Below are 25,098 nucleotides of genomic sequence, written 5' to 3' on the forward strand. Positions count from 1 at the left end.
TCGCACATCATGATTTCTACCATAAACAATAAAAAATAGCAACAATTAAACTGCATATAAAAAAAAAAACTCTCTATATGTACAGCATTTACTTTGTGGTTTCAGGGCGCCACCACTAGAGCATTGTGTCACAATGCTCACAATGCTCTAGAAGCTCGGTGGTCGCGCCTTGAAACCACTGCTCTTCACAATGGTGTTTGCTTGCTTTTCAAATAGGAATGTTTATTTTTACCCGGATATAGATAAGGGGTTTTGAAACCACAGAGTTATTTTATTACTAAACAATACGTGCACCTGCCCAGTAAAAAGGTCTCTCTTTTCCAGAGACTTTTCTCTAACCTCAACACACTTGCTCCCCAAGCTAGTATTGTGATTTTACAAATTATTTCCTGTGGTAAATATACTTTGCTATAATTAAAAATAGAAATTGTGTAATGTTTTATTTAAATTTAAAATATTTTCTGAATATTTTGGGATGAAATAAGAATAAAATTAGTATGAATGGGAAACAAATGATCCGCGCCAAAGCCAAAAAGACCAAGCCCCCCCCCCCATAAGAAAACCACAAATTTCATGTGCCAGATGAAAAGAAACTAAATAACGCTGGACAGTGAAATTATATATCAGTGAAATTTAGGTCCAGGCAGTGTACATTTTGTAGCACAAGAAAGAAACCTCATAGAAGAAGATACATGTGGCGAAACGTGCAATGTGGGTCTATGCATGTACCAAAAAGACAAAACATGCTTTGAACAGTGTCACAAAAACTATTTGTTCTTTGGTATTTTAAAAAAAAAAAAAAAAAAAAAAAAAAAAAATTTTTTTTTTATCCTTATTTTACTGAGTTTTTAAATCCATTTCCAAACATTCTTATTATATAGGTATTTATATTTTCACTGCTATAGAAAAATTACATAAATATTTATTTTTTAATTGTTTCTGATAATTTACTTTGTAAAATAATGTAAAAAAATTATATATTATGCAATTCCTACATACATATTTTTAAAATTCTTAAATTTCGTCATTTATTGGAAGGTAGGCCTGATTAGACTGCTTACCTTTTTTTATTTTCTTGTCCAAGTTCCAACTTTAAAAGGTAGCGTGCTTGAAAGGATTAAAGTAAAATAAACTTAAAGCATATAAAGTTAAAAGTAAATTAGAGTCAAGGCAAGATGAAAGCTAAAGATCCCAGAAAAGGGATCTTTAACTTTCATCACTGTGTAATTTTACTTCTGAAAATGAAGAAAATGTTGAACAAATTAAAGGTTTTACATCCTCACATTAAAAAAATTTAGAAACAAAGTTTTGGAACCAATTTTCCTTCCTAGTATTAAAGTTTCAGTGGGTCATAAACCCGTTTGCTGATTAATGTAAAAGTAGATCGTCTTTTGATTGCAACTAAGAACAGTTAGTTTACATGAAAGAAAGAAAAATGCTACATTCTGAATTTAAAGAAAAATCTTTTCATAATTAGTGAATGGAACTGAAAACCAAATGTCCAGATATAGTAAGCATAGCAAGAAATGCAGTCTTACCATTTGGTTCTGCATACCTATCTGAAGTATCGTTTTCTGCAATACCAACAAATAAAACCAAATACAGAAATAAATTAGAGTTAGAACCAGATCTTCGAAATGCACTAACAGAGGGCTTCAAATCATATTTTGACATCACGACTTTAAATCCCGACAGACAATACTAACATTCACAACCACATTATTCATAGTAAATTCTAATTCAAAATGTAAATTTGCAATTTACGTTAAATGTATGTATATTGTTTAAAATAATAAATAATAATTTTTGACCACACAACACATATTTCATTATATTATATTATACTATATTATATCATGAAGGGTACCGCTTATAATTATTGTCATCTTAAGGATATGTGATTAAAATAGTTTGAAGATTGCTGGTTTGTTGGATGGCTTCTCCACATCTTCTCTATCAAATTAAATGCAGCATTTACACCTTTCCCCAATCATAAATGTAAGGTTTTAGGATGAAGCAAAAGAAATTATTTTAATAATTTATTAATTTTGTGTAAGATAGCTGAAAAATTATTATGACTTAAAAAAAGAGTCTTTAGCCAAAAATTTCTAATTGCCAAGAAATACTTGAAAAATAAGGATTCTGACAAAAATTGCTATAATGACTGCGTAATGCATTCAAAGGAACAAAATGGAGAATTTGAGACTTTGGAATTGGTTCATTCAATGGTTTAAAGGAATGCAAACTTCTAATTTATTCCTTAGCAATGAATTATTGAAAGAAATGTCACTCATTGTAGCATCAAAACTCACAATGGAAAAATTTCAATTTCTGGGGGCATGGCTGAAGTGTAGATGTTAAAGACTGAAGTGTAAATCAAGGAGCATTAGATCTTCATTGTTTAATTAATGATTATAATAAGAAAGACAACTTCATTTATCCTGAAACTGACTTATTTTACTGACTTTTGCCTAATAAAAGATTGAAATTCAAAGGTGCTATTTTCCATCCTTGTAAATACAGCAAGGAAAGACTTAATTTGCTTTTAAGCTTCAACAATGATTGAAGTGAGAAACTTTCATATCTACTGACTGGTGAATCCTTGAAACCTCACTGCTTTAAAATTGATATGGTTTTGCATAAATACCAAATCAAACAGGCATAGAAAACATTTAGGAATTTTAAAGTCTTTCAGATTGGGAAATCTGCATTTCTCTCTTGCAGCTGTGCAGTGCTGAAGATGCGTAAAGTTCAACACTATATAATTCTTAGGTAAAAGCCTAGAAGATGTCGCTGTCGGTGTGTGCATGAGAAGATAGTGTATCCTTCCGATGTCTTGGTTATCGATGTGGCCAGTAGCCGTAATTCTCTTCAGCTTGTTATGGCTATATGACGTATAGAATCATTATGTGAGAAAGGAGCTGTCAAAGATTATAATGGAAATAGGTATCTAGCCAAATGTTTCAGACAGCATTTATATGAAGTATCGTAGGGAATCATTATAGCCAAGTACCTGACGACATACCAGTCAAGTTAATTGACCATTATCCAACCCCCGATCTTCTTTACACTATGTTTATTCCTCGCATATAGGTTGACATATCCTGTCCATCAGTTTTGTTAAGCTCAAGGAAAGCACCGATTAAGGTTAATGTTTATTTTACAGCATGTATGCTCTTTTGGTAAGGAATCGGGTTTCAAGCTATGCCAAAACTCCCATCATCACCAAACTGAAATTCAAATGAATATAACAAAATAGTGTGAAAAGAACTGAAAAGTGCTTTTGCTTATAAATTATTGCTCTGCATATTCAAGAGATCGCCTTTCATTGTTACATGACCCATAAATTACATCGGCCAACTTCAGTGGTACTAGATTATGGAGTATCTGTATAAAATCACATTATAGGAAAGATTCCTTGATGCTCTCAAAAAGAAAAAGAATGTTAAAGTCTGATCTTAGGTACTAAATACATGCCATCAACTTGAAGATGGGACATTCTATGTAAATCTGATAATTTCATAAAAGTAGGTTTCTTTTGAATGATAGAAAAAGCATTCCATTTGAAGAAATTAGCCAATAGTTTTAGCATTGATGAAGGATAAACATAATTCGATTGTAACAGCTGAATATAGAATTACTGAAGCTATCTAGCATTAAATGATGACTGAAAGAGATTATAAATGTGACACTATCTTAAAAAATGCTGAATGGGAGTGTTGTTTTTAAAGAACTAGGAAATGTCATTTTTTTATATACTCGGAACAGAAAAAAATTAATATTGGGAATTTGTGGTACTTACATATTATGCATAATGTAAATATGTACTAATTTCCCTTCGAAAGTCCTCTATGAAGGCATCCTTCTCACCTCTCACAAGTACTTTGTTTTAATCTATATATTTCAGTTGTAATTTAATTTGATTTAAAAATTTAAAAGTGTTCACAAGCAGTAAGTCATATAATGTATGTTAAATTCTGCCATGCATTTTGTAGAAATTTCTGATAGCTTCATCTCTTTAAATAAAAACAAAATAGAAAATATTATTTCAGCCAGTAGCACATCAAGCAGTTTTACAGCAAAAATTTTTTTATGTCCCCCCCCCCAAATTTAAGATTTTTTTTTTTTTTTTTTTCCAGCAAACTTTCATTATAACCAGATAATTGAGCACCTAGCTGTGCTACAAATATAATTATTAAAATGCTTACTTTCTATGTTTACATAAATGGTAAAATGAGTATATATATATGATTCGAAGAACTATATTAATTTTTAAACATGATGGGCAGCTCTTCCTTGAAACTAAAATGAAGTACAATTTTTGGATACTTCAGTATCATTCTTCTGGATTTACATGTGAATAACATCAATATCCAGTAATCTCAAGAGTGTCATACAAATTTTACTTGCATCTTTAACTGCATGCTATTTGTTAATAGGTTTGTTAACTCAGGCTGTTGACTTTTTTTTTTTTTTTGATTGCAATGGCAAATTGTGACAAATAGTTTATATGCTAAAGATAGATGATGTATATGCTGTGGAACTAGATCTTTTCGTCATAAAGGAAAGACATGATTCTCAGAGTATATTAAAAATGATCAAACTTTGTACATTTTCTTATACTTATTCTAAGATTCTAAGAAATATTTCTTGTGTTATGCTTAAGAAAGTGGTTATATTTCTGTTCTAAAGGAGTGAAAGATCCAAACATTAAACAGTATAATTATTTCATCATGATGTATTTAAAGACATGTACAGTACAAAGTCCAATATCAGGAATAATCTAAAAAGCAATCTTTTATATATATATATATATATACACAGGGTGATTCTAAATTACTTTTACAAATTAAGAGGGTCGATAGTACTCGTCCAGATGAGCAATAATTACCATAGAACATAATGTTGCATTCTACTCTGAGAGGCAGAAAAGAAGAATATTAGAATTGAACTTACAACAGTGTTGGGAGAGCAAACGAACGAGACCAGATGTTGCACAATCAGTTTAGTGACAAATTCCCAGAGAGTGCACAAAACGGATGAAACTGAAAACTTGGTGTTCGGGTGTTAATTCGAGCTCAGACTTTGATGGCAAACACTCAAATGCACATCTTTGGTTGGCAAGATCTCAACCTCGCAAACGATTGCAACAAATTAATTATGTAATCAAGGACTGAATATTATCAACTAACCCAAATATCCACTGCATGCCGAGATTAGCCTGAAAAGTTCATGCTGCGTTCCAGCTGTCAGAACTTCATGTCCCATGGAAAGGCGCTTCAAGTAGAATGAGCGCAGCAGAGTAAGTCCAGGAAGACAGGATAGAAGATGGCTAAGATAAAAACAACTGCTACCTTGATACTTGATATCAGAGTAGGTTCCCCCTAATAGATAATTTCCCCTTAATAATTTAGATAATTAACTTGTTGCAATCATTTTTGAGGTTGAGACCTTGCCAACCAAAGATTAACATTTGAGTGTTAGCCATCGAAGTCTGAGCTCGAATTAACACTTGAACGCCAAGTTTTGGGTTTTATGCATCCCAGAATTGCTCTCTGCGAGTTTGTCACTAAACTGATTGTGCAATATTTGGCCTCGTTCATTCGCTCTCCCAACACTGTTGTTCGTTCAGATTGGAATTCTAATATTCTTTTCTGCCTCTCAGAGTGGAATGCGACCCTATGTTCTATGATAATTATTGCTCATCTGGATGAGGACTATCACCCCTCTTAATTTGTAAAAGTAATTTAGAATCACCCTGCATATATATTTATATATGTATATACTGCTTTACCTTTAGAAAACTGGCATATTTTTATAAGAAACATACAGAGAGTTTTGATTCTTAATTTCAATTTGGCACTCACTCCAAGCTGGGGTATCATTACTTATTATTTTTTGTTCTCATCAACACACTTGAGCTTGAGAAGTGACTCAGACAGCAATGTCTAAAATTTGTTTTGGCACTATTCCGTTTTGAGGACTAAAAAAATTGCAGCGAAAATGTATACGCAAAAGCGCCAAATCTACCAAACGTGCCCATTTAACAGTGCGCCAAATCTAGCATACGTGCTGATTTCAGATTACGCATACGCGCTGATTCAGTAAGTTTATAGAATTCACCATTGAAATACTAATTTAATTTTTAAATCCTTTTTTGATATCCTATGGATTTAACAATTTGGGAATTGCCCATGATGAAAAGTCTGCAATAGAATTTTGGGTAAAGTGCAGAATCCCCCACTGCTTGATGCATTTTTAAGAACTGCACATACTCGGTATCCATGTACACATCGACCTATTTTCACTTTAAAAGAAAATCCCAGAATTGAACAAAAATGGCACTGCGCACACCCTTGACTTTATCTATGTACACATCGACCTATTTTCACTTAAAAAGTAAAAGAAAATTGACAAATATCCAATTGTTTTTACCCTTGTAAAAAGCGGCAAACAAATAAGTGGGCGATTCTGCGCTTTACCAAGAATTTTTTCAAAGAAAAGGCATCATTCATTATAAAAAATTACGTTTGGACAACCAACAAGATGAAATTATGCTTTAGCAATAACTCAGTAGCGAAATAGCAATGCAGACATTCATTCAGTTATGTTTAGAAATTTCTATATAAATTATAATAATGATCTGAAATAGTTATTTACTCTTATGCTTCCATTCAGTCATGTTAAGCCTTTTTTATATAAATTATAATAATAAAAAAGTATTATATGAAATTAACTTAATAACTCATCTAAATGGAAACATCAATCTTAGATAGTTATTTACTATTATACTTCCTTTCTTGCATTAGGGTTGCCACAATTATACAGGAGAAATTTTAAGAGAACTTTTTCTTTGTATGCAAAAGATAGATTTTTTAAATAATACTCACGTGCTAGAAGATTGCATTTAATGCTGGGGTGCAAAATTTAAATGTGACAATTTTTTTTAGAATATAGGGAAGGAAGTAAATAAAAATTGAGCTTCTTTTTTTTTTTTTTTTTTTTTTTTCCACAAAAACTGAACAACTGAAATTTATGCAATTTTTCGAAACATAAGTAGTTAGTATATAATTATTATTAAAGAAAGCACTAAAATAACTGTGTAAAATAACTATTTTTATTCCATTTTATTCCAATTATGTTTTTTAATTAGTACTAAAATTTTTTATTTAAAAAATTTAACTCCTAGGATCCATAGTTCTTTTTAGTATGATAATTCTGAAAATATTTTCCAACATGCAGAGAAACGTTGCAGGAAGAACACATGTATGTAGTGGAACTTCTTTTCTTTTCGACAGTGCAGACTTTACAGGCCTTTCGTGGGTTTTGAATTCTCCCATTACCACTAATACGTGTTATTCTATGTTTTCTCATGTCCGTAGTTAGTCTGCCTGGTGGATCAAACCTCGGCGATCATTCATCATATTGAGCAGCCGATCTTGATTGTTGCTCCTCTTCATTCCCATTAATCCATGCTAATGCAAGGTTTAGTAAAAATTGTTTGAATCTAATAGGATTTTCAGAATTTTTTATGTATATCTAGAATGCGCTGAGTAATGCACATTTTATGAGATATAAAACCTTTTTTTTTTTTTTTTTTCCCCTGGTCCTTTTTTTTTGTTTGTTTGTTTTGCGAAGTATGGAATAACATGATAGGTATTGATCGGCGTGATCAACACCTTTCATAAATTTATTATACTCTTGTATGCAAATTGGTTTAATGCACTTCTTTTTGGTTCTTTTACTTACACATTCGACCATGTCTGCTGAATGTATCGTAGAAATCATCATTATCAGTTTTTTGGCCGAATTCCATTTTTGTACCATAATTTTCCATTTTCTACGAAATTCCATTGACTTATTTTTCAATGTAGCAGATTTTAAACAATTTGGCACTCCTCTGTTTACTCTAATTGTGCCACAGATGTTTGTTTTATGCTTTAGTAACTCCTCTGCAACCTTTAAACTATTGTAATAGTTGTCCACATATACATTGTGCCATAAATTTAAATATGGCAATAGCCCGGACAATATTGTTGCAATTAGCGATTTTTCTTGCATGCAATATATTTCTAAATTGCATATATAACCAGATGTTGCTTCACACACCATACGGACTAAAATTCCATATTTTATAATTTTCGCAGAATTATATGTACGAAAATATAGCCTGCACCTCCATGGAATGATACCTTCATCCAGCGATAATTCTTTCTCAGGTTTATAAAATTTAGAAACTTTTCTACCAGGTACGAGTAAACTGGTTTTATTTTATCAAGTTTTTCTTGGCAATGCTCATTATTACTGAAGTGCCAATACTTTCATAACTGCTGAAATCTGTTCCTTGGCATAGTATTCCCAAAAATAGGTGTATGTAATCCAGGGTGAGTAGACCAATAATCATCTTGTTCTGGTTTTCTTACTGTTCCCATTAGGATAACAAACCCCAAAAGTTTTTTCATTTCTACAACATTTGTATCAATCAAAGCTTTATTCTTTTTGATTCATTGTTGTTATCATTATTCTGCTGATTATGATATAAGTTTGTTTGTGTGGCAAACAAATTAAATAAATCGTCCCCAATGAACAATTCCACAGTTGATAATATATCTGGTGTATGTGGTACCTGTAACCCAAACCGTTCCAGGCAAGCATGAAAGTTAGGTTTAAAATCAACTTCTGACCAATCATTTGCCACAGAATTCTCTTCATCACTTTCAGGTTCACTAATTATTGGTCTTCCCTTATTTTTGAATCGTCTCGCAATTATATCGCTCCCACTGTCCGAATCACTTTCACTATCCGAGCAATTTGATAACAGATCAGCATATATTTCCTCATCAAAGAGCAATTTGAAGGATATCTTTAAATCTAACCTAAGTTTCCGATATTTGAAGGCAGCGAAAGACAGTCTCAAACTAACAAAACAAGCATCCACGAAAAAAGATTTCAATAATAGACAGTCTGGTGAATTTGGAGAGGAAAACAGTTGAAACCAATGTTTCCTGATCATTAAATGTTTTGCTATACAGTCAAAAGTCGTTAATTCGGACACCCGTAATCCGGAATGATCTATAATCCGGACCTCAAAGCTAAAATCTTTCTGCGCATGCACCACATTGACGCATGCGCATAGGCATTTTACTCGTGCGCGCAAGACATTTACGACTGGCATATGCATCTGCGCAAGTGCAGAATACGTTTTCGCGTGCGCGTTTAATGTATAACGGACGGTAAAAGCTAAAATTATCTAATTATCTATTTCAGTTATTGTTGATAATTGCGTTGTTCCTTAATCTTCAAATTGGATCCGGCTTATTATTTTTTGCAGACTGTAAGAGCAATTTTCTAAAAGTAAGCTTGAACTTTCGATTATGTCAAATAGAATTTCCGATGCTGGAGCTCCCAAAGGATCTGGAAAACGAAAGTATGTTTCGATGTCCATCAAACAAAAAAACGAATTGCTACAAAAAATGGATAAAAGTATATCCTTTGTTTATCTAACCGTTCCAAAATCTGTTTATCAATTTCACGCTGCTCTGCGCAGGGGGGGGGGGGGGGCACGTCGCGGCGCGCAATGAACTGGAAATTGATCTGTCAACACTATCGTTATCTTCATGGCAGATGTTTTTATTTTAGTCGGCTTATAATTCCTTACTAAATGTAGTATTTAATTTCGATGTACTCCGTCTTTGATATGATTTAAATCAAATTCCTCGTCATTATAAATATCACGAATACAAATCACATAGTTTTCTGGTTGCAATTTTCTAATTTCGGCTATGAGTAAGGTATGCTTTACGCATCCGCGCATTAAAAGAAATGTTTAATAAAGTAAACAAATAAATATTAGGCTTCTTTTTTGGTAAATTTGGATACCCTTTAGATCATAATTGCTCATTATTTTATAAATTACGGTTTCGTATTTTTAATTTTATAATTTCTGCATGCCATCTTACCAGATTTAAACTGATGATCTATAATCCGGAATCGCCGAAGTCCCGACGAGTCCGGATTAAAGACTTTTGACTGTAGTATGTCTATCTATACAAACGTTGATGTGAAGCATCGTCGTTGGCGAAAATAAATCACGCGTACGTGACAGCGGCCGATAACTGTTGCCGAGCAAAAGTCATGCCAGCGTTACAGCGGCCGATAACCGTTGCCGAGCAAAAGTCACGCCAGCGTGACAGCGGCCCGCAAAGTGTTAAGCAGGTAGCCCTAGTAAGCTTTGCCATAATCAACTAAAACAAATAAATTCTTATTTCATATTTTTCATTTATAATTTCTAAATATCGTGCTAGATTTAAATTGACGATTTAATCTAAAAAAAAAAATACGAAATCGAAGTCCGACGAGTCCAGATCTTGAACTTTGTACTGTATTTATTTTCCCCTGTAAAACCTATTATATAAAATTTTGCATTCATACAATCCATGGACCAAATAATTTGAACTGATATTTTTTATTTCAGGTAAAATTTTGTTTTCTGTTTGCACATTTGTTCTGTTATGTGTTATTGCCAATGCTTTAACGCCTACAACTTTCCTCACAACTGCTGATCAACAGAGGCTTAAAAAAGTTTTATCCACTGCTTTTCCATTATCTGACCTTACAACAGCCCATTATGCTGTCCTTGGTTATTCATTAATTGGGGAAAAATTACCAGCATCTGAAGTAAGTTACAAAATAATATATTTTAGAATATTGTTTCTCAACTTGTGTTCCATGAGAAATTATTATGAATACGCTTGCGTATGCAGATGCATGATCCATATTGCTATTGCAAATGTGATGCTTATCTAAGATATCTCTTAGATATAAATATTATTTCAAGAATTTTACCAATGAGGAAGGAGGGAGAATTTTAAGAAGTGCTCTTTTAGAAGATTTTCTGTTATTCTCTAAAATTCATATACTAAAAAAAAAAAATTTCTTCTTTTCCATCAAGAGTGTAAATGGTATTTGAAAACATGCCATGAAATTCCTTAAATGATTGAATTAAAAGTTTTAATTTTATATCCTTTAGAATATATCATTATTGAAAGGTATATTCCTAAAAGTGATAGATATATTTAATTTTTCTTCATTAGCATTTGTGTTTTTCTCTGATAATTAAATATAAATTTTGCTGTTTAAAAATGTGTATATTCATATGAGATGAAAAGTGCTTGCTTTTCAAAATTAATTAGTAATTCAGCTTGAGAGTCTGTTATTGAATTTTCATATTTAATATGTATTTAAATTTAATCATTGTATACTACTGACAAAAATTCAATAATTTCATGATGCATTGGAAAAAAAAATGATTAATCACTAAATATGGTATATTTTATCATGAACCTAAAAAGTTAATACTAGCAGAATTTTCAATACTTAGTTATATTAAATAACATATTCTTGGAGATTATTTTTTACCATGAAAATAGCCAGGGTGTAAAATCACAAATAGAAAATAAGAACAAAGTAATTCAACAAATTAAAATTTACTTTAAAAGAATTGCATGTTATACAGGAAAAAAGTATGAGAAATGTTCTTATAAAAACTTTATTTTTACGATTGCATGTAGTTGTGCAAAATGGAAAAACATGCGGGACCTGAACAATGGTTTGTCTATAGTATTTGTAAAAGTGAATATGTATTTTTTTTTTTTTTTTAATGGTTGAAACAGAACAGGGCTCTACTCTTATATGCGCCCTAAGATCACCAAATATGACGATATGTGTTCTGCACTGGGTTTTGGTGCGGTTCCGTGTTGTGGGATAGTTTGCTGGATGATGCTGTTTGTATGGCAACCCTTTTGACGTTGAAACTTAGAGACGTGGCAAGATTTCAGTCGCATATTTTAGATTGTGTGAAAAGTAAATTTAGTATTAAAAGGTACGATGTTGGAGTTGTTAACGAGTCTTTTGTTCACGGGTGTGTTTATGCGGATAGAAGTGCATTTTTGGAATTTCTGTGAGAGTCAGGACTTTTAAAACGCAGTTTGGCGTGTCCAAAATGCGGAGCTGATATGAGAAGTCGGATGAAGAATGGTGTTTCTGATATAGACTTGTGTGGGTTTGCAGTCAAATGGTTGCTACTAAAGTATATGGCTGTCAGTAGAGTTTAAGATTTGGATTGTGGTTTTCTTGTAGTAATTTAACTTTAGAGGAAGTTTTTATGTGATATAGCATAATCGTTTGTTGACAGACGTTGTGTGACTGGCGAAATTTTATTCACGTATGTATTATGGTAAGTGTGTTTTATTTTATTGTTTTTATTTTGTAGAATGTTATGTTCATTGTTTTTTCACTAGGAATTTCTGTTGTTTTTGAATTGGTTGTAATTTATTTTAGTTATTTTAGTTTATTTTGTTGATTTGTGCGCAATGCCTAGATTGTGGAATTCGTAGATGTTTTTTTAAGTTTAAACAGAATGCTGTGTACATGGTATTCTTTGAAATTTATTTTTGTTATGTTGATTTGTTAAAGCGAGGTGTGCATAGTTCATAGATTCTTTCGCTGCCTAGATTGTGCAATTCGTAGATGTTTTTTTAAGTTAAAACATATCGCTGTGTACATGGATTCTTGTCAAATATTTTTGGTTAGAAACTTTACATTTTTGCTATCTAAGTTTTTTGTTTTTGTTTCAGATTTTTAGCTTAAATTGTGTGTTCAAATTTTTTTTTTTTTTTTTTTTTTCCATGTGCGAAAACCGCGTTTTTGAAGACATTTTAGGCTTAAAGTTCGAAATGTAAACAAAAAATTTAGATAGTAATATGGCACCATAGGAGAAATTTGGCGACCTGAGAGCACATATAAGAGTAGTTCCCAGAACAGCAAAAACTTTAATGGAGGCAGTTTCAGATTGTGTGATCAGCCATTCAATAACATTTACAGAATTATTTGGAAAGAATATTCTATGCAGTGGCAGGTAAGGGTTACCAAAATGTCACTGGAGTGTTTTTCCAGAAATTATTGCCAAGAAGATATGAGTTATGAGAAGATATGATATATTTTCAAAAAATTATTGCCAAGAAGATATGAGTTGGTGTAACTAGTAAGTATTAAATTCTCTTCTCATGTAAAAAGTTCATAGCTTCTTCCGCTGAGGAAAGTAAGTCCCAAATTTTCATTCTTAAAATTTTATATACCGTAATTTCCGGAAGAAACACCACGGCGTTTATACGCTTAAAACTTAAATTTTCAGCAGGTGCAACATTTCTGCCCATGCGGCGTTTAGGTGCACTAAAAATAAAGTATTTCCTATGAAGGTCATTGTACATAATTTGAATAACTTTGTCATTGTACATAGTTTGGATGGCCTTGCCATTGTACATAGACTATTCTATGTATTCCCACACAAAAGACCACTCAGTTGCTTTTTGCGAACGTTATTTAGTTTACATTCTTTCCTTTGAATGGACCTACATGCCTTATTCACCCTAAACGGGATCTCAGAACAATAACATTCTTCCCCCTTTCAAATCAGCATTCTCATCATTTTGAATAGTCTCTCTCCTCTGCCCTTCGTTTGATGAATCTTCCAGGACCCATCCTCTCCCCACCCCTGCCTTTTTCTGCAAATTTTTTCAAAGGCGGATGCGACTCCACCTGCCTCGCAATAACGAACTCTGAGGTATTTTCCTTTCAGCATGAATCGATTTTTCTTGGCATTCTGCCAGATACAGATCCCATCAGTTTGGGTACAAGTACTTGTTGGATAGTTTTTAAGTAAGAAGGGAGTGTCAAATTTTTTAAAATGGCACCTAAACAGCACAGCAGCTATACTGCTGGTTTTAAGCTTAATGTAATTTCACGTGCTGAACAAATTGGAAATAGAGCAGCAGATCGAGAGTTTGAAGTGGACGAGAGATGCATTCGACGTTGGAGAACTGAAAAAGAACTTAAAAATATTCCACAACAGAAACGAGCCAAAAGAAGTGGTACTGTGGTAAGGTGGCCGAATCTAGAGGACGACATTGCAGACTGGATAAAGAAACAACGAGGAAAGGGTATGGCAATTTTGACTGTAAAAATTCGCTTACAAGCAACATTTATAGCAAAATAAATTAATATAAATGATTTCAAAGGAGGGCCTTGCTGGTGTAGCAGATTTATAAAAAGAAAAAATATTTCTTTGCATACTAGAACAACAGTTGGGCAACAATTACCAATGGACTGGCAGGATAAAAAGGCATCTTTTCTAAAATATGTCGCAGATATTACTGACAAAAAAAAAAAAAAAACTTCGGTCACAGATAATAAATATGGATGAAATGCCGTTAGCTTTCGACTCTCCTGCAAACAGAACTGTTGATGAAACTGGTGCAAAAACTGTATCTGTGCTTACGACGGGGCATGAAAGAACGTCATTTACATGTGTGTTAGCTTGTGCCGCAAATGGTGACAAGCTAAAGTGGATGATAATTTTTAAACAAAAAACTATTCCAAAGGAAGATTTTCCTAATGATGTAATTATTTGTGCAAACAAGAACGGCTGGATGTACAAAACAATCATGCATGAGTGGCTACAAAAAGTTTGGCAGTGTCGTAAGGAATCTTTTTTTCCAACCAAAAGAATTATTGATAATGGATTCCATGCGTGCTCATTTACTTGAGTCCGTGGAAACCAGATGTCAAAAATTTTCTACGACCGTAGCAATAATTCTTGGTGGTTTGACAAAAATCTTACAACCATTAGATTTGTCAGGTAATAAATCCTTCAAAGCTAAAGTCCGAAAGCGGTGGGAGTGTTGGATGAGTGAAGGATTGCATACGTATACCAAAAGTGGTAAAATGCATAGAGCATCTTATGAAGAAGTTTCAAAGTGGGTAGGAAGTGCGTGAAAATCAGTAAAAACGTCGTCAATAATATCAGGGTTCAAAGAAGCTGAAATTATATCCTTAGATAAAGAGACTGTAAACCAAGAAGATGAATGTGAAGATCTGGAAGACTTGGACTTAGATCAGGATTTACTAAATCTTTTTTATTCAAATAGTGAAGAATCAGATTTTGATGGTTTCATATGATGTATGGTTTGCTGTAATTCCTTTTGTAAGTAAAATTTAAAATTTTCTCTTGTCATCCAAATTTAATATTTCGTTGTTGCAACATTTTTTATAATATAATCTGAGTATTACAAATATGGACTTCTTTAGTGGGTAAATATAAGTATATTCGTGAACGTAAATATATTTTCAACATTTCTTACCTTTAATTTATTTCTGAGTTATGGTTTCATTTCATGCATTTTTCTTAAATGATATGTTATATATCTGGACATAGGTTGAGATTTTGCATCTATATGGCCCATGACAATGTCACGTGCAATTTAATCTATTGCGGCATTTACGCTGATGCGGCATTTTTGTGTAATTTAAATTTTTTTCCCGCCATTTTCTCGAGTGCGCCGTTTAAGCTGATGCGGCCTTTCTTCCAGAAATTATGGTAATAAAGGTTTTATATAAAGTGGTGCTTGTTCATAAATTTATTACAAATATAAGTTATTTAAATAAATTTTTGCTGTTATGATACTAAGTTTTTGATTTATCACTATATTGGTATTTGCAGGCTTATAAACCGTATTTGGTGATTTATTAATTGCATCCATACCTGTACTCACCTAACGCATAAGTACCATATCTGATTGTTTATGGAAAAGTTGTTGAAATTTAAATTTTTGTTCTGTTTTTTTCTTTGCAGGATCCTTGCAAATTCTTTCATTCTAAAATAGATAAAAAGAAGTTAGATACTATTTTTCACGCTACAAGTGGAAGTAAATTACTTAACAATTGTAAAGTAAGTATTGCATATAGTGGCTAAAAAAGAAAATAATTTTAACTATAAATATTATAATTAATGCATCTCTTCTTTTTACTAATACAGCTGACTGTGACTGGCTTGCAGCAGACTTTAGATTCTGCAATTACAGAAGATGCATCAATGCAAGATATTTACCATGCTGTTTTGTCACTCAAAAATTTGAACCTGAAAAGTAACATTTCATTTTAATTGTCAGATCAACATTGATATTTTAATAAAAGATTATTTATATTAAAATTACCATTATTACTTTAGGACTATAATTTAAATATAAATAACATAAATATTGTAACGGATGGCCATAATTAAACTGACAGTGCTCACAGTGTTCTGTAGCAAGATCTATTTGCGAGAATGACGCTACATTTTGTAAGAAGATTAAACAGGACGGGGGACGAAGGATTCCGCGAAAAAACAAATTAGTTCCAAAAGTCACCACTAGGGGAATATTTGGCGCTGTGTAATAGAAAAAAGAGTGTTAACAAATGCAAATCAATACGGAAATTACCTTTTATTTTGCATTCAAAGGAGGTTCAATGTGGTTGCCGTTGTTGTGGACCACATATTGCATTCTGTGCACAGTATGCACAACAGCAGAAAGTAACATGTCTGCAGGAATCTCCCTACAGTCCGTGATATGTTATCCTTCAACGTAGCCAGGTTCTGGACCACTCCTTGATAGACCTTGGACTTAAGGTAACCCCATAGCCAGAAGTCGCATGGGGGTAAGATCAGGCGACCGAGGTGGCCATGCAGTTGGAAAGTAGCAACTAATGACTCTTTCTGTCATAACATCTGTTGCACCCGTACAGCAACGTGTGAAGGGGCTTCATCTTGCATGAAAATAATTTCCCACAGGCATTGTCTTTGCTGAAGTGCCGGAATGACAAAGCTGTTAAACATGTGGCGATATTTCTCTTCGGTAACAGAACAGGTTTCCGGTCCTGTTGGGGTAATGTTCTCATAGAAGAATGAACCTATGATAAATTCCGCTGTGAACCCACACCAAACAGTTACCTTTGGTGAATGTAAGGGAATTGCTGTGACTGCATGTGGTGATTTGTCATCCCAAATTCGGCAGTTCTGGGTATTCACAGTTCCATTCAGGTAAAAGTGGGCCTAGTCTCCCCATAAGATTTTCCACGGCCAAACATCATCCACCTACATTCTGGCAAGAAAGGTGAAAGCAAAAGTCAATCACTTATCATGGTCAGGGTACAGTAACTCCTGTACACGGCTGATCTTGTACGGATAGAAGTTGATAATCTTTCGTAAGATTTTCCATACCGTACTGTAAGGCGTATCCATATTCCAAGCTACTCCACGAGCGCTAGAGGGGGCAGCAATATTGTCTGGTCCTCTGTCGACAGTCGCCGTGGCAACTGTTTCGATTTTATCCTGTGGTACAGGTTTGCGTCCTCTGCCTGACTGAACCTTCAGATAACCTGTTTTCTCAAATGTTACAACCATTTCTTTTAGCCCATTAACTGATAAAGGACCGTTACCTTTATGCATTTTTTTGTGTGTTCTAAAAGCACGAAGAGCGGCTGACACATTGCACTGGTTGAGGTAAAAGAATTTGACTAGTAACACACGCTCGACTAAAGAAGGAGACATTGCACATAAACTTTCAATCCGATTGATTCGAAACATAACACATTGTCTTTTAAAACCCAAGCAGCTGGCACTGTGCGAATGGATGTAACGTGAAATTTGAATAAAGAACTTCTTCTGCTCAGCGTACGTGATATTGTAGATCACGAGACTTTATTGGTGTTTATGCAGATTTTATGCTTTTTTAAAAGTATTGCCATATTGCACTTGAACTAAATCAGAAAATGTGCATAATAAAAGGTAATTTTATTCCGTATAATTTGCATTTGTTGACACTCTATTTTCTATTACACAGTGCCAAATATAATTGGAACTAATTTGTTTTTTCGCGGAATGAAGGCAAACATTTGAAACTACTTCGAAAGGTCGCACCGAACCTTTTTCTTCTACCTGTTGAACCTTATACCAGTTTAATACAAGAATCAACCAATCACAAACTGAAATTTGGTCTACAATTTCACTCAGCTGCACTCACCTTCACTAATTATTTATGGATGATTAGATAACTATGTAACAGGCAACAACAACCAAAAAAAAGGGGGGAGATAACATTCTAGTTACAAGAAAGTAGAAATGAAGTTGTCTTATTATGTATTGTAATGTTAATACAGTATGAAGTCCATAATCCAGACTCGCCGGGGCTTTGGCGATTCCGGATTAGGAGTTTTTCCAGATTATAGATCATCAATTTAAATCTGGTAAGATGGCATGCATAAATTATACTATTAAAAATATGAAACCGTAATTTATGAAATAAAAAGCAATTATCATCTAAAGGGTGTCAAATTTTACAAAAAAAAAAGCTTAATATTTATTTTCTTCATAAAACATTTCTTTCAACGCACGCATGCGTAAAGCATACGTTGGTAATGTATGCGCATTCTCTACACGCATGCATAAAGTTTGTGGCTTTGAGGTCCGGATTATAGATCATTCTGGATAATGGACGTCTGGAGTACAGACTTTGTACTGTATTCCTGTGTATTTTTATTGGAATGTAGATTTTTTTTAAGTAATATTCTGATAGTTATCTGTAGTTTATCCGTGACTACTTTTCATTTATCATGTTATTACTCTAACTGCGTCTTTTGAAAATTAAATTCTTTGCATAATTTTCCTCTTTTGATTTTCAGATTATAAAATTAGTAAAAAATGGGAAAGATATGCTAGGAAATATGATATATAAATATGTATAAACCTTGGTTTCTTTCATATTATCCTGTCAACTAGGAAAATCTGTGTATATTTCAGAGTGAGTGAGTTTATATATAACATATGCTTTGTAATGACTGCAGAAATTTCTAGATATAGGTAACCCTAAAAGTAAGAATTTTTTCTCTTTGTGTTGTAGAGCATGTAAGCACTGTTAAGTATTTAAGTAGCATTTGAACAATATTAATCATTCTCTTTATGTTTCACTTGTAGAAAAATTATTAAAATTTGGGACTCAATTTATGTGCCATTAAAAAAAAAAGTGGTTGCCAGTGGGCACAGGAGCATTGACAAACAATGGCATACATATTGTTCTGAAAATTAACATCTATTGCATGCATGCTTAGAGAAAAGAGGAGTCGTATTTGGCTGAGAAGGTGGTAGTTGATTAAAACAATTACTGGTGAGAAGTTTCTACAGATATTCAGATCATCATCCCTCTCCTCCCCCCACCAAAAAAACTGTTAGCAGACAAAAATAACTTTTATGAAAAAAAATTTTAAAAAAGCAAAATCAGGTGAATAGAATGTTTCCAGAGCAACCAGTGTTTGGTGGATTAGTGACTAGAAAATGTTCTCTTGTTAAAACCAGTATAGAAGAGTGTATTCTGTTGTGAAAGCAATAAAGGAAAATATTGCAGCTGGAAACTTAGTTTTTCCTTATACTTCGAAACTGTATAAAACAGAATTAAGAGTTTTAGAATGTGAACATTCAAGTTAAATACAAATGTGGCAATTCTGGCCTGGAATCAGGGCCGTTGCACAATCCATTAACCTTTTCCCGGGGGCTGGGACATATGTGTCCCGTGCTAAGGGTACAACAACTGGGGCTTGGGACAGTTTGCCATTGGTGGCAGGGGTAGGAATTTTAGCACTTGAGGCTTGATGACTATCTTATGACACCCAGGAGAGTGCGTTCTTTTGTGGGATTCTGCTAATGGATTGGGGAAAATTGTCCGTGTTTTAAACCTACGTGGCTTGTTTGCAAATTCGGTATCTTCCAGGAAATATTTTGTTGAGAGGAGAAAATAAAAAGACAGGGTTCGTAGCGGTCCTTACAAGTGCGTATAAGTCCTTATATTTTAAAATAAAATATAAAGGCCCTTATAGGTGCTTACTTTTTCTTTAAAACCCTTATTTTTTGTTTTTAGTGCTTATTTCTTGCTTTTAGTGCTATTTTTTTAATCCTTTGTTTTTAATGAACGCACATTTTTTTCCCGTACCAAAGCCGAAACTAAATAAACAACTTTTCTTCCTTATATGCAATGTCAGATGGTGAATCATACTCCCGAAAATTGCTTTTCCCCCCTTCCTCTGCATTAATGTAACCTATGGTGCGCGCGAGAGTACAGACAGGTGCTCGTTGTTCTATTGGCCAAAGAATTGCGAAAACGTAGAAAATTCCGATACATTCGGTATTCTTTTCCTTCCAACCAAATACTACACACATTTGAATTTCTATCAAGATTTTAATAATTTGCATTCTCATTCCGCATAGTCAGTTCATATTCGTGTTTATTATGATAGTTATATTACAAGCATATGTATGAATATTTATAATAATATAGTTGCAGTAACTGCTGAAGTATAGATAAACTTCCAAAATGGGTGTGTTTTTACACAGATTAGCTTTCTAAGAAATAATATTCGGAATGGCCTAAATAAAAGGAAAGTAATTGAATAGTCAAAATAATTTCATTTTCTTTGCCAATACATTATACAGTACGGGGGTTGGGAGTTTCTCCGCAAAATCTCTAATATTGAAGCAGCGGATTTTTTTTTTTTTTGTCACTGTCCAATCTGGATTGAATAGGACGAAAAGTTTTTGCGGTCTACCCAACCCAAGCGAAGATTGATTTCTATTCCGGAAATTTAATACAGTCTGTTGAAAATTAGAATCAGAAACACCCCAGATTAGTAAGTCTCTTTCTTTTCCTTTATTTAGTTTTTTTTTCTTCCGAATACCGGCAGGTGTTGATTTCGATTGCTTAATATCACATATGGAAGAATTATGCCGCACGTATTTCGCAATAACGTTTGCGGTATTTTGCATTGATAATTAATTTTGATGTTCAGTCTGAGATTTGTTTATGAACACTTAAAAGAGTTTTACTGTGCTTTCGAAGCAGAATATTTCTCAGTTCCGTTGGTTTTTATATGATGCACATATGGAAATGTCAAAATCATTTATTTAGCCTAAATTTAAATCTAAAGAACGGCTACAATCTCCCCCACTTCTCTTTTTCCAATTACTATCCGGAATATTCGGGAATTTCCGAGTATGCGGGTTAGTTAAGCTTTTACTGTTAAAGGATGACTGCATGAAGCAATTTCCCGTCTTCTGATTTCAGAAATGTGCCTCTTTTTTACTTAAATTACTTTGTTTGGGATATATGTTAAGGGAAAACTGTTATGCAATGAAAATTTAGAAAATGTTCAGAATTTTGATTTAAGTTAAATTATTTAAATACGAGTGGAAAAATAAATTGTATTTATTATTAGGTACCAAACGAATACAATTAATATGGCTTATTATTATTTATTTTCTATATTTTCAACTGAAATATCATCATTAAATTTTGTAATATAGTTTAGTTCTGCGTAGTTTTTTTTTTCCTCTCATTGTAAACTAATTCTGTAAATTGAACTGTCATTTAAAATTTAAAAAAAAAAGTTAATTGTTTTTCATTGTTAAGGTAATGCTCATTCTCTTAATAAATATTACATTGCTCATATTTTAAATTACAAGTCTAATTTTTCTTTTAAGGAATATGTGTATAATGTAATTAGACAGGTACTTATTTTTTCCTTAAAATGTGCTTGAAAAGTGCTTATAGGTGCTTATTTTTTTAACTAAAATGTGGCTATGAACCCTGAAAGAACAGTTTGTTACTTCGATTCTCACGCGTTTGCGTTTTCAGATTTCTTCCTGTACAAATACGGCTTGAAGGTCAAATATCAAAGAAATTTTATTTTCGGAAGCTCGGCTGCTAAAATTCTTCGGAAATTATTTTAAAACCATGAATGTATTTAAAATTACATATTTTTTTCAGTTATTTCTAATTAAATTTTTTTTAATTTGGTTTCAATTCGAATTTGAAACTGTCTTCGTTTCATTCTTTTCATAAATGTTTTTATCACTTTATTCCAATTTTTAGTACGAGTATAAAGCAGTGTAATAATATAAATGTTTCAGGTAATGAAAATTAATTTTAATGTTATTTCTAAATGAAATCCATTCCACGCCACGAAAGCCCCTTTTGCTTAGGTAGATAACTATTTAATTTGACAAATAAAAAAAAAAAAATTAATCGAAATAAGAAAGCTGAACTTATGAGCATTTCATAACAATGTTTAGAAACCTTTCCTTTTATGGATCATTTTAAAGACAAAATTAATTTTAATTGTGCGACAAATGAAATAAGAATTTTTATTAAAGCACTTATTATGGAACCTTTTCTAATTCAAAATTAAAAAAAGTTTCAAAACTTATTAATTTATCCTTGTTATATGATTTGCATCTATATTGTCATATCTGTATCAATTTGTTCAGAAATTAGATATGTTAGTTTAGGTTAATTAAATATGAGAAAGCACACGAAGGCTGCCTACCTAAAGGAAAGCATGCCTTCATGGAGAACTTTTAGGAGAAATTGGCTCGTATTCACGTTTCACATGGGGGAAACAACAAAAACCAACCATGCGGCCAGCTCGATCGCCTGACATCGAACCTATGTCTAACTACCAGCATTCAATGGCTTTAACCTCTCAGTAACTTGTAGTGTTCAGAAGGTAATTAATTTTACGTGAGAATCGTGTTTTGGAGGGAATCAAACAAGATATTGGAATACTAAGCATGTATACAGGAATTCAGATGTGTACTACTTTTTAGTTCCCTGAATTTAATCCTCAGTACGAATCTTCATTAGTATTCATTAACTCAGTACGAATCTCCATTCCCAGCTTCATTACTTCCATTGAAAGCAACAGCAAATAGCTTGAGATCTGAAAATTTCACATAACAGTTTGATACCTCAAAGGCAATTTTAGCATTCTAAAAATGTAGATCATAAAAAACTAAAGAAATATTTCGCCATTCGACAAAGATGTTTACATTTTGAAATTTCAGTGCATTCCTGTATATGCAATTTTGCATTCAAAGAAAAAATGGAGTAGCAATATAAATCATCGAACAACTGTTCCCTTTCTATTCTAAGGTAAAAGTAGTATCTTATATCTCTAAGTGATAAAACTAAATTTTTAAATACATTAAAACTCAACAAAGATTTTATTTTCTAAAGCTCCAGGGTTTGCATCTGCATTTCTTTCTTGAACCAAAATCTATGAAGCGATTAAATAAATAAAACATCTTATATCCCTGATGTAAAGGCAGATCAAATCTGGGACCACTATTTTTAATGCCACATGGAAAAAAAATAATTTAAAAAGAACTCTTGGCTCATGCATTGTAAATTTTTCTTAGTGCTGGCAATTTTCAATAATAATTTAGTGCAGTACAAACGCAGTGAGCAAATTCTATTTCTCCAGGAATGAATATTAAGTATTAGCACTCATTTTGGAATCCGAAAATGCTTTTTAAATGGCACTTGTAATAAATAAACTCTATTTAATTTGCTCTTCAACATCAGAATAATAATACTATTAAAAATGAAAATGCATATATTGTTTGAAGGAAATGTTTGATTATATAAAATCACTGAATTTTTGATACGATGACAAGTTAATATATTTAACACTGATTACTTCGCTAGTTTTTCAGAACATAATATAGGTGCAAGTTTAAAAAACTATTTTAATCGTAAAGTGGAACACTTTTTAGAACAAAATTTCTAGTTATAGCATACATTTCATTTGAAGTTAAAATAATACTTTTTTTTCTTGGGAAAACTGTATTCATCTACCTGAAGTGTGAAAGAGATTAGAGTACATCCCGCATTCTAACGCCTTGAGCGTTGGAACTAGATTGAAAGGAAATCTTGAGCGTTTGCCTGCCTGCCGACAAAAGAGCACTAATCACCCACTCGTTAAGGACTTGATTCGATAATTTTTCCCCCTTTCCATAACCGCTGAGCCAAGAACCCCCAGTGAAGGTACACAACTGTTTTACGAGCCCACGGGAAAAGGTTAAAAGACTATGAGTTTCAGTGAAAAGGAGAAAGAAAAATATATTTGCATTATACAACAATATTTAGATTCTTAATCAAATTTATGTGGTATCACAAATGCAAGCCCTTATTTGTAACTGTTTGAATTCTGTAAAAGATTTTTTAAAGCTGCATTGATTGACACAAACTTACCTTGTGCCAGCTTTGTTCCTGATAGAATAATATGAAAGTATTAAAACTTGACATTATTGTAAAATGTTCTTCAAAAGTGTAATTATTTGAAATAAAAATATAACTTAATTAAAATTTTTAATTATTATAATTAAGCAATATGATAAAATAATGTCTAAAATGTTGTTACTAATTTTCAGTTTAATGTGAATTAACATAAAATATTAAAAACAAGAGTTATTATGTTTAGATATGGTTCATGCACATCTTCATATTTAAATACAAATAAATTTTAAAGTTATTAATTAAAAGTAGTTTTAGAATTAAATTTTAACTTGTGAAAGCAAAAAAGAACAACTAATTAAGCTATAATTGTCACCAGTAGAAAGTGAAGTACACATTAATATAAAAAATGAAGGAAAGGAATAAATTCTAAATCACAATAAAGTAAATAAAAAAGGAAAAAAATAGGTCTGAAGAATTCAGTTTTAGAGTTCTGTGTCAAAGTACATTATGCATGTAAAATGTACATTTTACATGCATAATGTAAAATGGCATTAGGAATGCCATTTTAGTAATTTATAAATTTTAGAAGTATCAATAAAACATATATTTTTTTAATTGTTTGATTTTCTGTAAGAAATGTATTGTTATAATTAATTATATAGTCAAAAGTTGTTAATCCGGACTCGTCGGGACTTCAGCGATTCCAGATTATCGATTTTTCCGGATTATAGATCATCAGTTTAAATCTGGTAAGATGGCATGCAGAAATTATAAAATTAAAAATATGAAACCGTAATTTATGAAATAAAGAACAATTATGATCTAAAGGGTATCAAAATTTACAAAAAAAAAAAAAAAAAAAGCTTAATATTTATTTGATTACTTTATTAAACATTTCTTTCAATGTAAGTTGCTTAAGTTGCTTCATTTTTTATGTGATAATACATTCTCTTTAATTCTATAAACAGACATAATTTCTTGTTCAGTTACAAAGTTCCGCTGTTCAAGTCCTATAATTGCTGTGTCGAGAATACCGACTAATTTGTCAATCGAAATTTTTTCGTTTTCAATAACCTCTGTCGCTTTCTTCGCTTTCAGAAGCGAATTATAATGATGAGGAATTTGATTTAAATCATATCAAAGACTGAGTACATCGAGATGA

At 32.4% G+C, this 25,098-nt stretch overlaps 1 protein-coding gene across 1 annotated transcript in view; it reads left to right on the forward strand.

The window, feature by feature from the left end:
- The window catches only part of OstDelta (oligosaccharide transferase delta subunit), a 77,844-nt gene that overhangs the window by 8,494 nt on the left and 44,252 nt on the right, over nucleotides 1-25,098 (forward strand). The window contains exons 2-4 of the mRNA XM_085823623.1: nucleotides 10,475-10,677; nucleotides 15,689-15,784; nucleotides 15,872-15,980. Coding sequence (XP_085679749.1) covers nucleotides 10,475-10,677; nucleotides 15,689-15,784; nucleotides 15,872-15,980 — 408 coding nt within the window. The remainder of the gene's footprint in view (nucleotides 1-10,474; nucleotides 10,678-15,688; nucleotides 15,785-15,871; nucleotides 15,981-25,098) is intronic.

The sequence above is a fragment of the Stegodyphus dumicola genome, chromosome 9 (genome assembly GCF_044657685.1).
Source record: "Stegodyphus dumicola isolate Sdum_Otavi_A_Nest chromosome 9, ASM4465768v1".
Taxonomy (NCBI): Eukaryota; Metazoa; Arthropoda; class Arachnida; order Araneae; family Eresidae; genus Stegodyphus; species Stegodyphus dumicola.